Raw genomic sequence first — 23126 nt, 5'->3', positions numbered from 1 at the left:
TCCGACAGGCACGAGCTCTGGGACCCACCTCCCCCAACTTTTCTCCATTCTCACCCCATGTTCCCCATACTTTGAAAGATTTCTTCTACTGAGCTCCAAGTGATAAGTGAAGTTAATTTGTTCTCCTGTAATTTATTAATTGGAAACCAAAATAATGGCCAGATGAAGTGTCTGTTCAGCCAGGGATAAATGGTGTTTCCAAGCTGAGGAGCTGGGATCCCTGCCAAAAGTGAAGAAATGTGACATTTTTGTTGGCCCAAGATCTCTTATTGAAGCCCCATGTGCAGTCTCGGGAGGGTTCCAGACAATGACATGGCCCAGATGCCCTCCCAGGAGGGGTCGGGAGGCCAGGAGTGGGGCCAGGCGCTCGCTTCCTCCCTCATAGCCCCAGTCCCTGAGGTTAACGGTCGGGCGAGGAGGCCAGGAGGCCGCAGTGCCAGAGAGGAAGGACGGGAGCTGATGCGAACAGAGACTCAAACCCAGGACACAGTCCCTCAGGGTGCTGATTTGAGTTTCTCTTCCCTGGGTGAGAGGCCCAAAGGCTGCATGCAGGGCGCCTCCGAAGAAGACACCTTCCTAGATTGCTGGATGGAGCGATCAAAGCCCTGCATGCACCCAAGAACCGGCCCTGTACAGGTTGCCCCCCCTCCACCCCCACCCAACAGGCCCTTCCCCAGCTGGGATGGTCCCGCCTGGCTCACTCGGGACCCTTAGTGGCAAGGCCCACCCCCTACTCCTCTCCCAGGCTGATGGGAGCCGCAGTGACGCTCAGCCAGCTGTAAGCGGGGCTTGGAATCCTTGCCTTATGGAAAGAACGCTTGGATTATAATCAAAAGGTCATCAGATTTACTTCCAATTCCATTAACTTATCTCTGCTACTTTGTTACTTAAAACTCCCATGTGGGATCAGAGCTGGCGGGAAGGGCTGAAGGGCAGGCTTTGTAGACCGCTGGCCTGGGATCCACTCCCAGCAACACCTGGTCCCCAAGCACTGAGCCAGGTGGACTCCCTGAGCACCTAAGCACCAAAACCGAATCAAACGGGGGGGGGGCGGATCCTCTCATATGAAAGACTTTAATAAAATCGATATACCTGTAACTAAAAGTCTGTTGTCAAGGTTGGAAGACAGATCAATGGGCTGAGGGCAAGAGCTGCGCATTGCCCAGTGCCCCGCCCCCAGCCACTGCCGGGACCCTGTCCTCAAAGTCTGTAACAAGGGAAGAATTGATGGCAACTTAATTAACGAGAAAAATCCAGGAAAGCACCCACAAAACAACAGTCTAATGTAAATATAGAGTAAGATGAGTAAAATCAAGTACTTAATTTTCTATAGGTGATTAAATAGAATTCAACCATAAAAGACAAAGACTGGCAGATTAAAAAGGCCATCAGGGGGCTGGAGCGATAGCACAGCGGGTAGGGCGTTTGCCTTGCACGCGGTCAACCCGAGTTCGATTCCCAGCATCCCATATGGTCCCCTGAGCACCTCCAGGAGTGGTTCCTGAGTGCAGAGCCAGGAGTAACCCCTGTGCATCGCCGGGTGTGACCCAAAAAGCAAAAAAAAAAAAAGGCCGTCAGTTTGTCTGCCATGGAGACAGGGGGAGGATGGGAAAGGGTGGGTATACTGGGGATATTGGTGGTGGGGAAGGTGCACCGGTGGAGGGATGGATGTTTGATCATTGTGAGATTGTAACCCAAACATGAAAGCTTGTAACTATCTCACGGTGATTCAATAAAATTAAAAAATAAAATAAAATAAAAAGAAAGTATCTGTATGAGAGTAGAGAATGCTTTTCAAGTAAATCAATGTTTTGACAAGTAAATAAAAATAAAAGTCCAAATTATTAAAAAAAAAGGCCCTCAGGGTGAAAAACAAAAATCTAGGCATAGGCTACTTGGAAATAAACAGAAAATATCTGACAAAGGAGCTGGGAGCATGAAGTGGAACAAGACAAACCTTTTTGACAAATGGTGCTGGGAAAAATGGACAGCCACGCTCAAAAAAGAAGAAAGAAACTGCAGCAGCATTTCACACCATTCACAAAAGTTAATGAAAATGGATTAAAGGCCTCAAGATGAGACGAGAGTCCATAACATACATCGAGGAGAACATAGGCAAAACTCACCGGGATTATTGCACTCGGAGATGTCTTCAATGATTTGGATCCACTGGCAAATATAACGGGGAGGAAAATGAAACTACCTTCAACTAAAAAGGTTTTGCATGGCAAAAGAAGAATAAAGAAAAAGAGCCACCAAACTTGGGCACTTTAACTCTAAAAAGACATTTTCCTATATGGGAGAAAATATTTGCATGCCATATCTCAGATAAAGGACTAGTATCCAAGATACGTAAATCACTCACAATGCTCAGCAATAAAAAAAAAGCAATAACCCAATCAAAAAACGAGAAGATGAACAGAAATAGACACTTCACCAAAGAAGACATATAAATAGGAAATAAACATGCCAAGTGCTCATTCTCACTTATTATTAGGAAAGTGCAAATCAAAGTGAAAATGAGGTATCATCTTACACCAGTGAGAATGGCATATAATAAAAAGACGGTGTTGGTGGGGATGTCATCTGACTCAGCCTGTAAGGAGAAACACTGTGAAATTTCTCCAAAATGTGAGAACAGAGGCTGGAGAGATAATATAGTGGGTAGGGTGCTTGCCTTGCTGACCAGGGTTCAATCCCCAGCACCATAAGCTCTTCTGGGATGATCCCTGAGAACCAGGAGTAAAGCCTGAGCAATACCAAGTGTGGCCCAAAACCCAAAAAGAAAACAGAAAAGGGGCTGGAGCAAAAGCACAGCGGGTAGGGCATTTGTCTTGCACACGGCTGACCCAGGTTCAATTCCCAGCATCCCATATGGCTCCCCGAACACCGCCAGGAGTAATTCCTGAGTGCATGAGCCAGGAGTAACCCTTGTGCAACGCCGGGTGTGACCCAAAAAGAAAAAAAGAAAGAAAGAAAGAAAAGAAAGAAAGAAAGAAAGAAAGAAAGAAAGAAAGAAAGAAAGAAAGAAAGAAAGAAAGAAAGAAAGAAAGAAAGAAAGAAAGAAAGAAAGAAAGAAAGAAAGAAAGAAAGAAAGAAAGAAAGAAAGAAACAGAAAAAAGGAGGAACAGCAAAAAGGAAAAATTAAGGTTCCAAACACTAAAGATCTAAAAGGGCACTCTGGGAAAATATACTATTCAGAATATATACTATTCACAACTTGTGTGCATTAAATGGCAGCTGTCAAAATCACAAGGCAATGAAATATAGAGAAACAAACAGAATAGAGTAACCATACTGTGTTAGAGGCTTCAATTCACCTCTCAAACCTCTCAGGTCTATTTAATAAGCAAAATGAAATGATTGGTACAGCTAATAATTTGGTGCAGCATATATAGAGAACCTGGCATTCTTCTAATGGAAATTATACGTTTTGTTTGTATGTATATAAAACATATACAGAAATAGATCAGGAACATGAGCACAAAGTAAATCTCATGAAATGCTTAAGAAATAATGAGTTGAAAATTTTAAATACATATTACTCTGAGTAAGAAAAGAAAAAAAGCACTGCCACAAACCACTTAGATCAAAAAGGATTTCAAAAGAGTAATTAGTGCCAAGCAACTAATGGAAAGAAGAACATTTTCTACCCGAACCAAAGGGACACAGTGAAAACAGGACATACTGGAAAATGTGTGGCCTTGGATAACTTGATTATTTTTAAAATGTCTAAATTAAAGGACCTCTCCCAATCTTGAGAAACCTGAGAAAGAGCAGCAAAATAATAAACCAACAGAAATCAGAAGAATCTGTACAGATAAAAGTCAAGACCAGTATAATAGAAAACAAACATCACTGTCCTCAAAACAGTTCATGGGGAAGGTACATGTGCGGGCTGGTACTTTGAAAAGACAAAACGGGCAGAGCAGTGAAGGAGTGAGTGAGCAGTTCAGGACAGAGGAAGGTGAAAGCTGACTTGGCCACAGGCTTAGTAGCAATGAAAAGAATCCCAAGAATTATTAACACATACACGCATGCACTTGAATCCCAAGAATCACTAATTCACACGCTTGAACAAGTTACAGGAAATGGATGACTGAGCAACAACTTAAAGACAGCCAAAGGCCACAGAGGCAGATACGTTCACCTTTCTTTTCTTTTCTTTTCTTTTCTTTTCTTTTCTTTTCTTTTCTTTTCTTTTCTTTTCTTTTCTTTTCTTTTCTTTTCTTTTCTTTACTTTTCTTTTCTTTTCTTTTCTTTTCTTTTCTTTTCTTGCAACAACCATTTATTAATCCTCAGACAAGGACTTAACAAGCAGGGTGAGCTATAACAATTTTCACAAATTTTCTTTTACGGAAGTGTTTCTTATTTTTTTTTTAGTTTTTTAAAAATTTTATTGAATCACCGTGAGATAGTTACAAGCTTTCATGCTTGGGTTACAATCTCACAATGATCAAACACCCATCCCTCCACCAGTGCACATTCCCCACCACCAATATCCCGGGTGTACCCTCCCTTTCCCACCCTCCCCCTGCCTCCATGGCAGACAATATTCCCCATACTCTCTCTCTACTTTTGGGAATTATAGCTTGCAACACAGACACTGAGAGGTCATCATGTTTGGTCCATTATCTACTTTCGGCATGCATCTCCCATCCCAGCTGATTACTCCAGCCATCATTTTCTTAGTGATCCCTTCTCTATTCCATCTGCCTTCTCCCCTCTGCTCCTAAAGCAGGCTTCCAGCTATGGGGCAATCCCCCTGGCCCTTGTATCTAATGTCCTTGGGTGTCAGCCTCATGTGATGTTATTTTATACTCCACAAATGAGTGCAGTCACAGAGGTTCACCTTTCACCTGGCTAGGAGGACCTGGGGGCTCCAGTCAAAATGCAGATTCAGACAGGCAGATCTGGCTTCCAGATCAAAACCAGGTTAAACTCCTCCCAATAACACCTTCTCAATTTCAATTCCATTTATCCACAAAGGTGCAAATTTGAAAGAACACAGCAGCTAATAGACTGGCTAAAAGAATTTGCAAGTATTTCAATAGGAAGCACTTACAGAAGGACTCCTTATATTAATGCACAAAGACCACATAAGCATATTAATTGAAGCTAACAGCAATCCTTCCTAATAAAAATGGAGAGGAAGTAGGACTAGAAGGAAGCATGTAAACAAAACTAAGGACATTGGTTTAAAAGCAACAGCAGATACTATTTGAAATGTCAACATTAAAAACATCTAATTAGAATCAAGAGGGAGGCAGGGACACACGCTAACACCATGACTCCTTCATTTGGTCATTTTGTCATTATTTTATATTTGTCTTGGGTGGTAGTTCTTAACCCTGGATGCCCATTAGAGTCATCTGGGAGCATTTTCAAAAATATATATGGACTCGTTCTCTGAACCTAAGGGCCTAGCACTGAAATTAATGTTGACGCACAGCCCTTGTCTGAGAGCCTTCGGCAAACGTAGCAAAGGAAACAGCGGGAATAATCACTAGGAAGGTGTAGGGCTGCCAGATGAAACAAGAACACCCAGTGAAATTTGAAGTTCAAATAAACAATGAATAATTTTTAGGATAACTATAACCCACGAAGTCTTTGCAACATGCTTATTCTAAATAATTATTCATTGTTCATCTGAAATTCATATTTAATGGGGCATTCTGTTTTGTTTTACTTTGCTGCTATATCTGGTAATTCTTAAAAATATTAAGTTCACTTTGCTAATACTATAATTGTCTGCTGGAAAACCCAGGAGTTCCTGTAAAAATGCTTCCAGAATGAACAATCTTTTGTGTATTTTTAAAAATGTTTTATTAGTGAATCACCATGAGGTACAGTTACAGACTTACAAATGTTCGTGCTTGTGTTTCAGTCATACAATGGTTGAGTACCCATCCCTCCACCAGTGCCCATTCTCCACCACCAATGGTCCCAGTATCCCTCCCACCACCTCCACCCTGTCCCCTCCACCCCACCCTGCCTCTGTGGCAGGGCATTTCCTTTTGCTCTCTCTCTCTCCTTTTGGATGTTGTGGTTTGCAATAGAGGCATTAAGTGGCCATCATGTTCAATCTATAGTCTACTTTCAGCCCGCATCTCCCATCCCAAGCGGGCCCTCCTAGCACCCTTTACTTGGTGGTCCCTTCTCTATCTGAACTGCCTTCAGAATGAACAATCTTTTGTAAGGAGGATGGATAGTAGGTACATTACAATAACAAGTTTCTTATTTCTTTAACAACAAGTACCTAGAAATATAAATGAATACATTTTCCATTTACAATAGTGGTAAAACTCTATAAAATATTTAGGAATAAGTTTAACACAAGAAATATAAAACCCCTGGGGCTGGAGCAATAGCACAGCGGGGAGGGCGTTTGCCTTGCACGTGACCAACCCAGGCTCAATTCCCAGCATACCATATGGTCCCCGGAGCACCGCCAGGAGTGATTCCTGAGTGCATGAGCCAGGAGTAACCCCTCTGCATCACCGGGAGTGTCCCAAAAAGAAAAAAAAGAAAAAAGAAATATAAAACCCAACAAAAGGAAACCTATGTAATACCTATTCAAACATCAAAAAGGGGGGTTGGAGAGATAAATAGTACAGAGGGTAAATTCTTGCCTTGCAAGTGGCCAGCTGATCTAGATTCGATCTCTGGCATCCCCTAGGGTCCCCTGTGCCCTGCCAGAAGGGATCATTGAGTGCAGAGTCAGGAGTAAGCCCTGAGCACTGCCAGGTGTACCCCTCCAAAAACCCACAAAATAACCTGGAAACTTAAGGTGCTGAGTATTTGGCATGTTTGATTCTCAGCACCACAAGAGCATGCAAGCACTATGGGGATTAACCCCTCCCCCTCAGCACGATTAGGTGTGGCTCAAACACATCACTTGTATCACTTGTAGTCCCGTTGATCTTCAATTTGCTCGAGCGGGCGCCAGTAACATCTCCATTTGTCCCTGTCTCGAGCTAGTGCAGCCCAGTGATATCTGCTCGCTCCAGGAACAGGAAGAGCCTCAAATCATTCATTCAGAGATTTGACGAAGAAATCTGAATATCTAGTTGGTGGGTGGCCACGAGGTCTTCTGACATCCCGTGGAATCTAGTCGGTAACAGCTCTAGTCCAGCGGTCGTCTCTGAACTGCATTACATGACTGGCCCATCTGATATTTGATGCCTTGGCAAATGAAACAGCATCCCTGATTTTTGACCGTCGATGGAGGTCAGAACTCCGGATTCCTTCTTTCACTTGAGTGAGACATGATATTCCCAGCACAGCTCTTTCGATTCCTCTTTGGGATACTTTAATAGCGTTCTCATCCTGTTTGCATAGGGCCCAGGTCCCTGAGGCATATGTTACTGCAGGAAGAACGGTGGAATCAAAAAGATGTGCCCGGAGTCGGAGGTTAACCACCTATTCGACGCTCTTGAATGCATCCCACGCTGCTCTCTTCCTCCTGTGCAGTTCTGGCACCAAGTCGTTCCTCATGTTGATTTCTCAACCCAGGTACACATAGCTGCTGCATTCGAAGATGTTCGTTCCATTGAGAGCAAATAGAGCTTCAGGGACCAGTTCGTTTTTCATGAACATCGTCTTGTTGAGATTCAGCTGCAATCCGACCTTTCCACACTCGTGGTAGAAGTTGGTCAGCATTTGTGCCGCTTGGCTAATGTTTGGTGTTATGAGAACAACGTCATCAGCGAAGCGGAGGTGGTGTAATTGCCGACCGTCTATCTTCACTCCCATTCCTTCCCATTCCAGTCGTCGCATGATGTTCTCAAGGGCGGCACTGGAGAGTTTCGGTGAACTGGTATCACCCTGCCGCACCCCTCTCTTTACATCAATGATCACTTCCTTGTAGAATGGTGAGATCCTGGTGGTGAATCCACAATACAGCTCGCAGAGGATTTTGATATACTGAGTTTGAACGCCCTGTTTGGCCAGGGCTTCGATGACCGACTCAAACACATAAAGAGAAAAAAAAAGTAGTAGATAGAACACAATTTGTACTTCATATCATATCTTCCCAAATAATAGAATTTGGGAAGTAATCGATTTTATTTTTTTCAATTGAATCTTAATGGGCCCTTTCTTGGAATTACATAAGAATCATCATAATTTGCTGCTGGAGCTATAGTACAGCGGGTAGGGCATTTGCCTTGCATGCGGCCGACCCGGGTTCAATTCACAGCATCCCATATGGTCCTCCAATACTACCAGGAAGAAATTCTTGAGTGTAGAGCCAGGAGTAACCCCTGTGTATCACTGGGTGTGACCCAAAAAGCATAAAAAATTATCATAATTTTACAGAGATAAATCATGTTTGAGAATACCTAAGAAAACTGAAAAGGACAGGGGAGTGAAACTTATTTCATCAGTTTTCTAGGAATTCTCTAAAGCCCCAAAATGAAGTATAAAATATATACATTTATTGAGGCATCTGGAAAATATAGAATCAATTACTGGCATATTTGCAAAATTAGTGTATTACACTTGCAGTCATTCAATTTGGTGGGAAGTGTGTGTACTATTGAATAAATGAGGCTGGTACAAGAAATTCATATAAAAGCTTAGACAAATAAAACCTCATGTTATAGAATCGGAAAGTTAACATTCCTGGACATAGAAACTTAAATGCCTGAATGAAAACTCCTGCAGGAAAATCTAATACAGTAAACATATAACTCTGAGAGATTAGGAAGACCTTTTATGACAGCACAAGTAATTAAAGGAAATATGCATATATTTGGTGTTTAAAATAGGAAAACTTTAAGATGGCAAAGGTAACATAAACAAAACCAATAGGAAATACAGACAAAAGTTAGTGACACATATGAAAAAGGGCTAACTCCCACACTATACAAAAACATCTTATAATTTTATAAGAAAGCAAACAAAAGTATGAAAATATAATCCATAAAAAGGCAAGTACGGATACATGAAATAATGCTTTAATTCTCTAGTAGTTGGGGAATATAAATTATGATAGTTGGTGCAGGAGAGATAGTATATGGCTCTTCCCTCGCAATGCTGTAAACCCTGATTTGATCCTTAGAACCTATGGTCCCCTGATCACCGTCAGAGACCACTCTGAGCACAGAGCCAAGTGTAGACCCAGAACATCACAGGATATGACCCAACATCCCCAACACCCTCTTCCCAACACCCACACACAAAGACAGTTATGAGATGCCATTGTAATTTTATTTTTTTACTGTGTCAAGGAATGAGCACATGGGAGACATATATACTAGCCCTGAGTGTCACCTCCCTGGTTCTATGAGATATTGTTTTAGACTCCCATAAGGCTCCCAAATCATAAAAATAGAGCATCTGATGCAGGTAGAAATGAGGCAGGAGCAGGGGGTGAGCGGGTGAGGTGGGGGGTTGGATTTCCATTCATTGTTGATGGAAATGGCGCTGCTGTGGATTTTGGAAGGCAGCAGAGCAGCACCTCTTCATTTTTGAAAGACAATGTCTACACCAACCATCAGCACTGACTGTCTAGCCCATTAGCTTGGGTTGTTTGGTACCCATAGTAGGACTATACATCCAATATTTATTACCGTTTTGCCTTAGTGGTCAAGAGGCATAAACAAGGTGAACACCTATAAAATTTATTCAGGGTGACTGAATAAAGGGTGGTCCTCCATATCACTAAGTATTAGGGGGCCATTTAGAAAGAATAAATTGATGAACAAAAATACTGTGGCAAGAGCTGGAGAAAGAGCATAGGGGTTATGATGTTGACCCGTGTTCAACTCCTGGCACCACATATAGTCCCTCAAGCCCTGCCAGGCGTGATCCCTGAGCAGACAGTCAGGAGTAAGCTCTCAGCACCACTGGGTGTGGCCCTGAAATAAGATAAAACAAATGCTGTGGCAGCAAATATTTATAACAATCCCAAATCCTATCAGCAGTAAACTTGGATAAGTAAATATTTACAAATTGGGGTCACTATGTACAACAAACAGAGCAGACCACAATGACACAATCAACATTATGAGTGTCATAAAGGTAATATTATACGAGAGCATGTACCGAATGGTTCCGTTTACATACAGCACAAATGGATCCAATCTGTGCTGGTTCGGGTCAGAATGAGGGTCACTATTGGGCAGGGAGCAGAGGGTGGAGATAAACGGGGGTTCTGAGGACTTCTGGGATGCTGGTGATGTTCTGTTTCTCCATCTGGCTCTGGGAACAGGAGTGTGTTCATCGTGGAAATTCACCGGGCAGTTGACTAATGATTTATTTGTGCACTCAAACAAGATAAAGAACTAGAACCATTACAGCTTTCAGGAATTTCCACTAAGTATGCTTGGCTGAGCAAAGCAGAATGCAGAAAATGTGTCATATGATCCCCTCCCTCTTTTAAAAATTTTTGTTTTCAGGCCATACCTGGCTGTGTTCAGGGCTTCCTCCTGGCTCAGGGGGACCATATACTGCGCTGGTGCTTGAACCTGGTTTGGCTGCAAGCAAGGCAAGTGCCTCGCCCGCTGTACTATCTCTCCAGCCCTTATAATCCCATTTTTAGACAGCATACCAAACAAACCCTGCTTTGATTACATATCATGTGTATGTAAATTAATGTGCAGTTAGACCTGCCTAGGTGTATATGGGAAAGGTGAATATAGAAGGGCGACGCAGGATCGCTTCTCCAGGTCAGAGAGAAGGGAAAACGGGGTTCAGGTTTATGTTGGAAGTTAAAGGTAAAAGGGAGAAGTGTCTGTTCAGATCAGAAAAAAAAATGTATAATAGGATCCTATTTATGTAAAAATAAAGACACCTATTTATTTTGGACTGGAGCGATAGCACAGAGGGTAGGGCGTTTGCCTTGCACGTGGCCAACCCGGGTTCGATTCCTCCGTCCCTCCCTGAAATTCCGGGAAGCTACCAAGAGTATCCCACCCACACGACAGAGCCTGGCAAGCTACCTGTGGCATATTTGATATGCCAAAAATAGTAACAAGTCTCACAATGGAGACGTTACTGGTGCTCGCTCGAGCAAATCGATGAACAATGGGATGACAGTGATACAGTAATACAGTGATTTATTTTTACTAGTTCCCCTTGGTGGGGACCCCAGAAAGACAGTAGGACAGGCAAGATGGCCTTCGTCCTCACCTGCAAGTAGCACTGAGCCATCTTGCAGGCCCTTTTCTCTAGGGTTCCTGGGGTTCCCAAATGGTGGGGCTGTCCCGATAGCCCCTGTAGTACTGGGGTTTGAACTCACAAGTACCTTCAGCATTGGAGCTATCTTCAAAGCCTCACCAAAAACAACTTTCAGGAGTAAATTTATTCAGAAAGAAGTTTTCCCAAAGTTGAAGTAACTGACCCAGGTGCATAATTCAAGCACCAGGGCATACTATGAGCAGTCCCTGTTCGGGCAAAATATCAATCCTAATAGCCATGAACAAATAGCAGTGCAAAATAGTCTGTTTATCAGCTCCTGGCAACTTGATGGACTCAGGCAACCTGAAAATCCTTTTATTATAATCACCTGGAAGGGACTGGGTAAAATGTATTGTAATTATTTTAAATATACAGCTAGGCTCCCAAATAATAAAAGCAAATCCCCAGGTGCCAGAAACAAAGAGGAAAATGACAAAGCAGAGCGGTGAGTGCTAGAGCTAATGGGAGGTTTTTGTCTCCCAAACCTGGGGGGGGTCTGGTGTTAATTCCCGCGGGGTGGAAACGAGGCCTTGGACTCCGTTAGGTCAGGAACTGCCAGGAGACTTGGAAAGCCAAGCCTTTCTAAAGACTATTCTGTTTATGAAAGGCTGGAAAAACAAGAGGCCACAGGACATGGAGCTTTGGGTGGCAGGCAAAGAAAAGCACACCAAGAATGCAAAACCACAGGACCACAATTCACATCGCTTTGCCTCCACACAGCTCCGAAAGTCCTGCCGAAGCAGTCACAAAATTCTTCCTCACACAGTGATCCTCCCGAAGCTAAGGCAGAAGCAAACAAAATAGTTCTCTAAAGAGAGGCTCCTGCTTCCCAAGTATCGTGGGATTTTGCGCAGAACAAAAACTCGAGCCCTGCGAACGGTGAGTTCAGCAACCAACCAAACAAACAAAAGAAACAAAAAGACAAAGTCCTGGAGTGAACAACCCAAGCTGATCCCAGAGTCTGCACACCCTAGCAAAATACCGCTGGGTAGCCAGAGAGAAATTATAACCAGATAAGAGAGAAGAAGATGATTGAAGACCAAAGGAAAGCTGACAGTTCCTAAGAACAGAACGAAAGCTGATGGGAAATGAGCAAACAGGACTGAGACCAAAATAGAAGACATCACATGGCCCAGAACGAGTCTCGGGCGAGGAGACCAGGGTGAGGAGCAGCGGGAGAGCATTTGCCTTGCATATGGGAGGCTCTGGGTTTGATCCCTGGTGCCACCAATTCCAGGGGAAAATCACAAAGAGGAGGAGACTCTATGCAGTAGAGAAGATGAAAAGAATTAGAGAAAATACATAGTTTCATGAATAGGAAAACTCAATATAGGAAAGATGTCAATCTGCTCCATCCCTTCAATGCAGTCCCGGTCAAAATCCAACGAGGACTCCACAAACCTGAGGCTGCTCCTACTCGGACAGAGAGCTGGAGGAGGAGAGCCATTTTGAAGCAGAATTAAGGCGTGATCACTGCATCTTCATGGACTCAAGCACAGTCGCTTTGGTAAATACAGGGCTAGGTACCTATGAGCCGCAGGTCACTGCATTTTCATCACCCCATTGATATGATAACCTTTCTTGATCAGTGCTTCTGTATGCAGGCACTATGTGTAATACATAGTTGCTTTGTTAATATTGAACTAACACCCAAGAATAGTAGAAATAAGTACCAGGAGGTTGACTCCATGGCCTGGAAGCTGGCCTCACATTCTGGGGAGAGGGCAACTCAGATAGAGAAGGGAACACCAGGTAAAATGTGGTTGGAGGCCATGGGGGGGGGAAGGGTGATGCGCCCTGAATGTAGACTAGAGACTGAACACAATGGCCACTCAACACCTTTATTGCAAACCACAACACCTAATTAGAGAGAGAAAACAAAAGGGAATACCCTGCCACAGTGGCAGGGTGGGGTGGGGGGAGATGGGATTGGGGAGGGTGGGAGGGATGCTGGGTTTATTTGTGGTGGAGAATGGGCACTGGTGAAGGGATGGGTTCTCGAACTTCGAACTTCATATGAGGGAAACATGAGCACAAAAATATATAAATCTGTGTACCCACAAAAAATGAATAAAAAAATTAAAGAAAAACTGAGATAAAAATATATATTGAACTAGTTATCAGCAGCACTATTCCTTAGCCCCAAAGGCAATTTCCCTAAGATGTGGATTCTCTCTGAAGGGTACCCCTTAGCCTTATTGCATTAGTAACACCACACAGCATTTCAGTCCAGGCTTCGGGTAGGAGGGGGGGATTTTTGACCTTGAAATCACCTTCAAAAAAAGCATCCCTCCAAATTGCAAAAGCCATGGCACTAAACACACTGTGGGCAGAGGCCTTGCTCGCAGGAGGAAACCTGGACCTCAGCTGGGGTATGTGCAACCAAGGCAAGAAGTTCACTCTGCTGACTGCCACCATGAAGGCTGATTGGGGTGATGTCTCAAGTGAAGTGAATTTGCAATTACAGGATCTGTACAAAATTAGGATGGTACCATTAAGCTGGATTGGAGCGAGAGCATAGCGGGTTGGGTGTTTGTCTTGCACACGGCTGACCCGGGTTCGATTCCTCTGTCCCTCTCGGAGAGCCCAGCAAGCTACTGAGAGTATCCCACCCGCATGGCAGAGCCTAGCAAGCTAGCTCCCCGTGGCGTATTTAATATGCCAAAAACAGTAACAAGTCTCGCAATGGAGACGTTACTGGTGCCCCCTCGAGCAAATCGAAGAACAATGATCCATGAACAACGGGACCATGCGACAGTGCTATCATCAAGCTACTTGCAGGGTTTGAAAGGACAGTTTTGTCTTTAGACATATACATCAAGGAAAAGATGGACCAACTGGGTAAATGGAAAATTTCAAAGTTCTGCTGGAAAATACATTTCAAGGCCGGAGTGATAGCTCAACAGGCTGAGTGCATGTGCATGCATTGCATGTGGAGGTTTGCATTGGCTACCTGACCCTGCACTGGAGCAAGACCTGAGCACAGAGCCAGGAGTAGCCCCCAGCACTCCTAGGCGTGGCCTGAAAATGAGAGATAACGAGAGAAAGGAAGAAAGAGAGAGAAATAAAAGAGGAAGAAGAAAGAAAAACAAGCCACGTCTGGGGGAAGCTTTACTTTAAAATTAATGATGGCAACCCCATCAAAAAATGGGGCGAAGAAATGAACAGAAACTTTACCAAGGAAGAGATACGAATGGCCAAAAGGCACATGAAAAAGTGCTCTACATCACTAGTCGTCAGAGAGATGCAGATCAAAACAACCATGAGATACCACCTCACACCACAGAGACTAGCACACATCCAAAAGAACAAAAGCAACCGCTATTGGAGAGGATGTGGGGAGAAAGGGACCCTTCTACACTGCTGGTGGGAATGCCGGCTAGTTCAGCCCTTTTGGAAAACAGTATGGACGATTCTCAAAAAACTAGAGGTTGAGCTCCCATTTGACCCGGCAATACCACTGCTGGGAATATATTCCAGAAAAGCCAAAAAGTATAGTCGAAGTGACATATGCACTTATATGTTCACCGCAGCACTGTTTACAATAGCCAGAATCTGGAAAAAACCCGAGTGCCCTAGAACAGATGACTGGTTGAAGAAACTCTGGTACATCTATACAATGGAATACTATGCAGCTGTTAGAAAAAATGAGGTCATGACGTTTGCATATAAGTGGATCAACATGGAAAGTATCATGCTAAGTGAAATGAGTCAGAAAGAGAGAGACAGACATAGAAAGATTGCACTCATCTGTGGAATATAGAATAATAGACTATAAGACTAACACCCAAGAATAGTAGAAATAAGTACCAGGAGATTGTTTCCATGGCTTGGAGGCTGGTCTCTCATTCTGGGTAACTCAGGGAAGGGACCACCAAGTAAAATGTGGTTGGAGGTCATGTGGGGGAAGGGTGAGGCGGGCGGAATACAGACTAGAGACTGAACACAATGGCCACTCAACACCTTTATTGAAAACCACAACACCTAATCAGAGAGAGAGAACAAAAGGGAATTCCCTGCCATAGTGGCAGGGTGGGGTGGGGGAGACGGGACTGGGGAGGGGGGGAGGGATGTTGGGTTTACGGGTGGTGGAGAATGGGCACTGGTGAAGGGATGGGTTATCGAACTTTGTATGGGGGAAGCATGAGCACAAAGATGTATGGATCTGTAACTGTACCCTCACGATGACTCTCTAATTAAAAATAAACTAAAAATAAATAAATAAATAAATAAAAGGCAGGGGAAGGGCTGGGATGGGGCGGGGAGTAACTAGGGACATCGGTGATGGAGAATGTGCACTGATAGAGGGATGGGTGTTCAATCATTGTATAACTGAAACTCAAACATGAAAGCTTTGTAACGGTATCCCATGGTGATTAAATAAAAGAAATAAAAAACAGAAAAAAAAGAAAAATAAATAAATAAAATAAAATTAATGATGGGATTGTACTGATGTCCACAGGCAGATAGGGAAGGCCCCTCCCAAGGCAATGGCAGCAAATTTCCTGGGAAGTTATAGCCCTGAGCTCATGGAGACCTGGTGCCAGTCCTAACAGACCCAGAGGAGGCTGGACCAACCCTCTCCAACAGAAGCTCCTGCAGAAACAAAAGGCCAGGAAAGGAATTTCAAAGAAGACCATCACCACTCCCCCTTGGTAACCTCCCTGGCAACAGACTTTGTCCTAGGTAGAAGCCCCACGTGGGGCAGGTTGGAGAAACCCTATAAAGGCCACCTTGAACAAAGAAAGAGCGAGGATATCTGCCCGAGCCCATGTGCTGCTTGTGCCCACGTGGCCGAGCACATGCGGTGTCCGAGCACATGTGTCGCCCGCATCTCCCCTCTTGAGATGTGTACTTTCATTCTTTCATGCCTAATGCTGGGGTGTGTGTAGGGATCTCTCCGCCCTTGGAGAAGCCCGTGTTCTCTCTTGAGCGCGTTACTCTCTACTCTCCCACTTTCTCTCCCTCCTTCCCTTCAAAACCTCTAATAAAAACTGTAATTTCACTGCCCGTCTACTCCTGAGATTCCTTTTTGTGAGGTGAGACAAGAACCCAGTAATCCTGGGTCCCAGGTGGCAGAGGTGGATCGGGAGAAAGTGACTGTCTTTCTCCTCCACACTTCACATGAGCCACCCGTGGGGCCCACCGACATCACTCCCAAGAAGGGTCCTAGAACTTTCTAGCACCCCCACGACACTTGTATGAGGCCAGTCATACAAGGGCTTTTGGGAATGCTTGAGATGACATTTGATGACCAGGTCAGAACATCACCTGGGAAGGAGCAGGGTGACTGCACAGGGATTTCCACTCCAACCACAGCCAGACACCAGGACAGGAACGCAAGGAGATTTCCAAACTCTAATTTTCAGCTCCAACATTTACCTGTAGGCCCTGATAGACCCAAACTTCCCATTAAAGGTGTCACACAGAGTCGGACACACAGCACAACCCAGAACCGAAACCAGAAAGCTCTGAAATGCCACCGCAGGACCTATGACTGCCGACCTGGGGCGTCGGGGTTCCCCCACTTGAGCGGCCCCTCTTGGCTTGGAGAAATAAACTGACTTTCATGTGCTTGAGCCCTGCCCACCATTTTAGGAGCTTTCTGCTAACAGACTGACCAGCATATTAAAAGAATGCATATTAAATATATGTAAATATAGTCTATATGCTGGATCTCAATGCTAGTTAAGAAATAGAAACTCAAAGTCAACTATTCACAACTTAGAAGATTTCTGTGATTATTATAACTCTAGTGGGCAGTTTTATAACATTGAATGACAATGATTAGTAAAGTCAAAGTATGTACTCAGGTGAAACTCCAACAAAGGCATATAATTAATTCTAAATATTTATTATGTTTCTCTAAAAGGAGAAAAAAATACGAGCTCCAGAAAGAACCCTAAGGATAAAGGATAAAATTATGTTCAGGGAGCAACAAATATGGGCTTATTCATTTGGTCCTGCTGGAGAACAAACGTGTGTGTGTGTGTGTGTGTGTGTGTGTGTGTGTGTTGGGATGGGGGGTGCTTTGCAGTGAAGACCCTGGTTCACTGAAGGACAGCCATCTCAGGATCCTATGACTGTTGATCTTTGGGCCAGGGGTCCCCCACTTGAGTCTCTCGGTGGGCTGTGGGGCAGAAGGTCATGAGCAGAATTTCTGTACACAGGGGCTGGAGCGATCGCAGAGTAGAGGGCATTTGTCTTTCATGCATCTGACCCAGGTTCGATCTCCGGCATCCCATATGGTCCCCCAAGTACCACCATAAGTAATTCCTGAGTGCAGAGCCAGGAATAACCCATGAGTATTGCCAGGTGTGCCCCCATCCCCGAAAGAAGAAGTTGTGTCCACAGCAGATTGTAAACATTGAGAGCAGAGCACTCACTTCTAAGCTTCTCTTCTGGGCAGGGGATGGAGCTCAGTTACAGGCAGGTGTCTTGCATGTGTGTGGCCCCGGGTTGGATCTCTGGCATGATAAGTGCACACTCAATTCTGATCTACAACTATGATCAGTACTACATGCCGTGTGTATCAGTCAAGGTTCAACAGAGGCCTAAGTAGTAGATGACTTAGATAGATAGATAGATAGATAGATAGATAGATAGATAGATAGATAGATAGATTATAGGTAGATCTAGACTGGCAGAGTTAACTTGTAGAAGGTGTGTGCAAATGTGAGATTGGGTTAAGCAGGGTCTTTCAGGCTGTAGGTTCCATATCTGATGCTGGAGCTCCACGTCTATGTGACAGGCAGGCAGGAGAAAATGAGGAGGAGCAGGTCTATACCACAAGCACAAGTTCATTTCATGATAAAAGTCTAAGACAGCTTTTATTCTGACAGGTTTATCCTGCAGAAGCAGGGCCTTCACAGCCAAGCACACGCTGCAGCCCCAACACACACGCGCACACACACACGTACACACACACATGCATGCACACACACGTGTGTGTGGCCAAGGTGAATCAGACCCTCCGCCCTGTGTGTGGGAACTACAGCCTGGCTGTTATTTCCCTTTGCCTTCCGAATCTCCCAAGAACCTCCCCTGTGGCCAGCCTTTATCAGAGACATACAAGAAAGGGAATCCTAAAAAATGTAGGTCAGTCTAGACAAAGTGACGCATTACAAAGCCATAACATTAGTGAATGGTTTGTGTGTATTCAGAGCTGCTTTTTATTCTCGAATTAGCTTTCAGCAGATTATATTTTTGCTCAAGGAAAGCTAACTCACCTATTTTTTTTTTAATTTAAATTTTATTGAATCACCATGTGGAGGGTTACATAGTTCTCAGGATTATGTCAGTTATACAATACTCAAACACCCTTCCCTTCACCCGTGCCCATATTCCATCACCAACCACCCCATTATACCTCCCGCCCCCTCCCGCCCCCCCCAGTCCCCGCCCTTGTAACTGATAAGTTTCACTTCGTTTACGCTTTATCTTGGTTACATTCCATGTTTCAACACATAACTTACTATTGTTGCTAGGGTTTGCCCCCAAAAAAGAAAAGACAGTACCACTGTCAAGGAAGCATTTGATGGCTCTCCATTTCTGAGAATGTAGAGATATTAAGTCCCGCTGTTTGTTACATAACTTTTCTATTTTTTCCCCCCTCATCCTGCACCACCGAGTTCACACCTGTTTAGTAATCACCACGCTGCCTGACAAAGGGAAAACAAACCAAAAAAGATGGTTATTTCCCGTCATCAGCCGGCGTGGGGCTCTGGCTTAGTTGATAGTCTGGTAGAATGTCTGCAAGCAGTTTCTGGAACCAAAAGTAATACGCTGGTATCGGCCCCGGCTCAAGATTCCACCAGCGTCCCACTGTTCCAAGTACATAATAATTTATTCCCTTGTATCCCATTCCCACGCCACCAGGTCCGTGTCAGCTTAATGGACATCATACTATGGTTAAAACCACGCCGCGTTTCTTCCCAAGAAAGAAGGATATTTCTTCTCAGCCAGCGTGGGGATATGGCTTAGTTCAGTCTATAGAGATGGCTACCACTTTGGTAGCCTTCAATATTTCAGCAAAAGACTTACTATTCTTGTTAGGATTTCCCACCAAAGTCCGACCCGTTAAAAAGGAACCATTTCATATTGGTGATGATTAAATGACAATAGGTTGCGTGGCCATGGCAGCGGCCTCGCGGCTTTGAATTTCTGTATAAAGTCCAGGGAAAGTACAGCCAGAAATTACACGTCGCTACAAACTTTAACCCTATTATGGTCCCCCCAAAGTCCAACCCATTACAACGGAACCATTTCATATTGCTGATGATTAGATGACATTAGGCTGCCGCGGCCGCGCGGTTTTGGGTTTCTATATAAAGTCCAGGGAAAATTCTGAACTAAAATTCTATCGCTACAAACTTTTACCCTTCAACAAAGAACTCAGTACTATTGTTTGGAGTTTCCCCCCATGGTAAGCCCTGCCAAAAAGGAACATTTACACGTTGCTGACAATCAAGAGATAATAGGTCGCGCGGCTGCTATCGCAACCGCACGGTTTTGGATTTCTATATGAAGTCCAGGGAAAATTCTTTTGGTAATTGCATCACTCGCTGGCAGCGCCTGGGCCAGAAGCTCCGAGCACACAGTTTGGAGGCATTTTGGGGGCGCCTCTCGTGTCCAAAGTGGTTCAGTTGCCTCCGGGGTCGATCTCGCGCGGGGCCGGAAAGGAGCGTCCCCACATGGCTCTGTGCTTAAATGTCGGCCGGCACAGGGCGGATCCGGAAGTCCCGCCCCATCGGCTTTCCCGGGCTTCCTGCATAGTCTAAAAACCGGCTATTGCCTCGCTGCATTCAAAAAGAAAGTAACTCACCTATTTTTTAAAAAATCCCTGCATAATAATGTTATTTCCTTGTGAACTATTTTCGTGGTTTCTGTTAAAACTAGAATTGTGTTCCCTTTTACTTTTTTTTGAGGCACCAAGATTTATAATACTGTTCATGATAAGGTTTCATGCATACAACATTCTAACACCACATCCTTCACCAGAGCTTTTGGACGTATTGATATGATCCTCTAATATTGTCTCAAGTTTATTTGCATTATTATCAGAACATACAGTGTCTTTGTGTGGTATTAGAGATGTTTTGTGCTCTAATATATGATCAATTTTTATCAATGCTTCATGTGTGCCTCAGAATAATATATATTCTCTAAAGTTGATTGCAGAGTACACAGACACACAGAGATGTGTGTTTAGGTAGTTTTCCAAGCTACATGAGAAACATGTACTTGACCACTGAACTCAAAATACCGGGCCTATATTAAATTTTTATTTACATGATCAGTTAATGACAGAATCATATTAAAAACATTTCCCTCTATTAATTTTCCTGGTAGTTATGTCAATTTTTACATTATAAAATTTAAAACTTTATTACTAAATATGAATATTTATAATAATGATACTTCATTGTCAATAATTGCATTTCAGATTCAGTTATGAACCTTCTTATCCCTAGTAATATCCTTTGCCTTCAAATCTATGCTGTCCAACATTAGTACTGTTTTTTTTTTTTGGTCCACTCCCTAGGGCCTAAAGTATGCATTTAAGACATGTTTGTCATTAAAAACACAAATGTTAACACTATTGTAAACATGTGATCTAAGTTGTAATTATATACTAAAAGGACATATTTGTCATGTTTGATCCATTTTTCTTTTGTTGCAGGTATTGCAGGATATCAAATATGGCATTCTTAAGGTCTTGAAGTTCTGAAACTTAGAAAAAAATTAAACATAGACTCACCTTTAAGGAGAAATCTTTTACTATGTTTGGTTACACAGTCAGAATAGCATGGTAGATCGTACAGGTAGCTATAATTGAGCCCTCATATAAACAATAAAAGTGTCACACCATATTAACTGAAGGGCTGAGCACATTCACTTTGTATCTCCAAGTGCCAGAAAAAATACATGCTTTTTCAAAAAAATTAACTCCCACATTTTGCCCCCAGAATCTGAGATGGCTCCCATCCCAGAAGGTGGTTCCCCCACAATTGAGAAATACTATCTCCAACACAGATTCCAGTTTAAAGATGCAAATATTTTATTCCATTAATGGTTTCATTTTTAACTTCCCATCCCTGAGGCCTTCTCAAATGCTGTACTTTTCTCTGGTGTTCTAAGGGCTCCTTTCAATGTTTCCAAACTGTTCTTGTCTTCCAGCTAGGTGACATCCACTAGTCCAATACTAGGATCAAACCTACTTTCTCTCTCTATCTGGCAATATGTATTTCCTAATGTTGAAAAGAAGTTCTATCAGCTGACATTTTACCTAATCTTACCAGTAGCAGCTTACTGGGGTCTTTCAAAACCCACACTATGCATCTGCTGTGTATGAAGTGGGATCTACTTTTCTCTACTACTGACTATGAATTTCAAAGTTCCTAGAAAAGATTTTGTGCAAGACTTGGGGTCAACTTGTTACCCGGAGGCAACTTATTCACTGTCCTCCATTGAGATGGTTGATTTGCTAGCGTTATCTAATTTATGCACTACATAGAAAGCCTTTAAAAGCTCATTAAAGTCAATGCTTCCATCTCTGTTTAAGTCCATTTTTTCAGCAAGTGCATCAATTTCAGAATCATCAATTTTAATACTGTAGTGACTGTTGAATAGTTTCCAAGTGGCACGAAATTCTTCTATGGATACCAGACCTAGAAGAATATAGGGGAGGACTGTGAGTATTCATTTTAAGAGACACCTAACAGAGAAGTGGTGAAGTCATACTGCTGAAGAGTCCCAATTCCAAGCTCACTAATATAGTTTAAGACATTGGAAAAAATGGAAATGAAAAATCATACATGTAAGAAACAACAGGTCACCTTCAAGTGCCAGGTGATCCTGAGACAACTCTCAATGGTAATGTGTAAACAGGGAAGAAATAGAAGTCTGTGGATGCTGGGAATATAATGTTAAAGTTTGTTTTTTAAGGAAGAGGGACTTTCACGAGAGAGGGCTGAGTGGAGAGAAATATCAGAGCGTAGGCAGAAGGTATGCTGCATGCAATATGAGGTTTGTCAACAATGGAGCTGACATTTTTATATAGTCAATAATTAACTTTTGCATGTTGATGATTGAGTTTTGGGTGTTGAATGGTCTTGTCAGTTGGGGATCAGCTGAGAGTTTTTTTGGGTACAACTTTGAAAATAAGTAATTATGCATCAAAGCCAAACAGAAAATGAGTTTTTTTCATAGCCCTCAGTTCCCCAAACTGAATCAGAATTCCAGGAACAATAATTGCTGGGAGTGAATATGAGGAGGATGTTTAAATGAATAATGAGTTCTCTTTTCATCTATGCTGGTATTTATAAAAGGGGCAATTATTTCTGACTAATGGGTACCTTGGCCTGTGAGAGACTCAATGATCTTGGATGCATAGTTTGTGATCAAAGCAAAGTAACAGTCTCATTAAACATGGGCCTGATATAAAAAAAAAAAACATGAGATATAAAAAAACATAATGGGACTAATACCCGAGGACAGTAGAAACAAGGGCCAGGAGGATTGGCCCACGGTTGGAAGCCTGCCTCAAGCACTGAGGGAGAAGGCAGTTGGGATAGAGAAGGGACCGCTACAACAAAGATAATTGGAAATGATCACTCTGGATAAGAACTGCATGCTGAAAGTAGATAAAGAAACGAACATGATAACCTCTCAGTACCTGTGTTGCAAACCATACTGCCCAAAAGGAGAAGGAGGGCAGGGAAAGAGACAGCGGTGGGGAGAGAAAGAGCACATACCATGAGAGGGAGGCAGGGAGAGAGGGAGGGAGAGGGAGAGAGAGAAAGGGAGAGAGAGAAGGAAAGTGCCTGCCATATAGAGAGACTTGGGGGAAGGGGGAGGGAGGGAGGAAGAGAGGGAGAGGGAGAGAGAGAGAGAGAAAGGGAGAGAGAGAAGGAAAGTGCCTGCCATATAGAGAGACTTGG

General features: G+C 43.4%; 1 protein-coding gene across 1 annotated transcript in view; it reads right to left on the bottom strand.

Moving 5' to 3' along the window:
• Nucleotides 1-21636: 21636 nt before the first annotated feature.
• Nucleotides 21637-23126, bottom strand: part of PPEF1 (protein phosphatase with EF-hand domain 1) — a 126746-nt gene continuing 125256 nt past the window's right edge. Inside the window, exon 19 of the mRNA XM_055120136.1 lies at nt 21637-21854. Coding sequence (XP_054976111.1) covers nt 21637-21854 — 218 coding nt within the window. The remainder of the gene's footprint in view (nt 21855-23126) is intronic.

This window comes from Sorex araneus, chromosome X (genome assembly GCF_027595985.1).
Source record: "Sorex araneus isolate mSorAra2 chromosome X, mSorAra2.pri, whole genome shotgun sequence".
Taxonomy (NCBI): Eukaryota; Metazoa; Chordata; class Mammalia; order Eulipotyphla; family Soricidae; genus Sorex; species Sorex araneus.
Note: the sequence above shows the minus strand (reverse complement) of the source record. Positions and strands in the feature narration are given on the sequence as shown.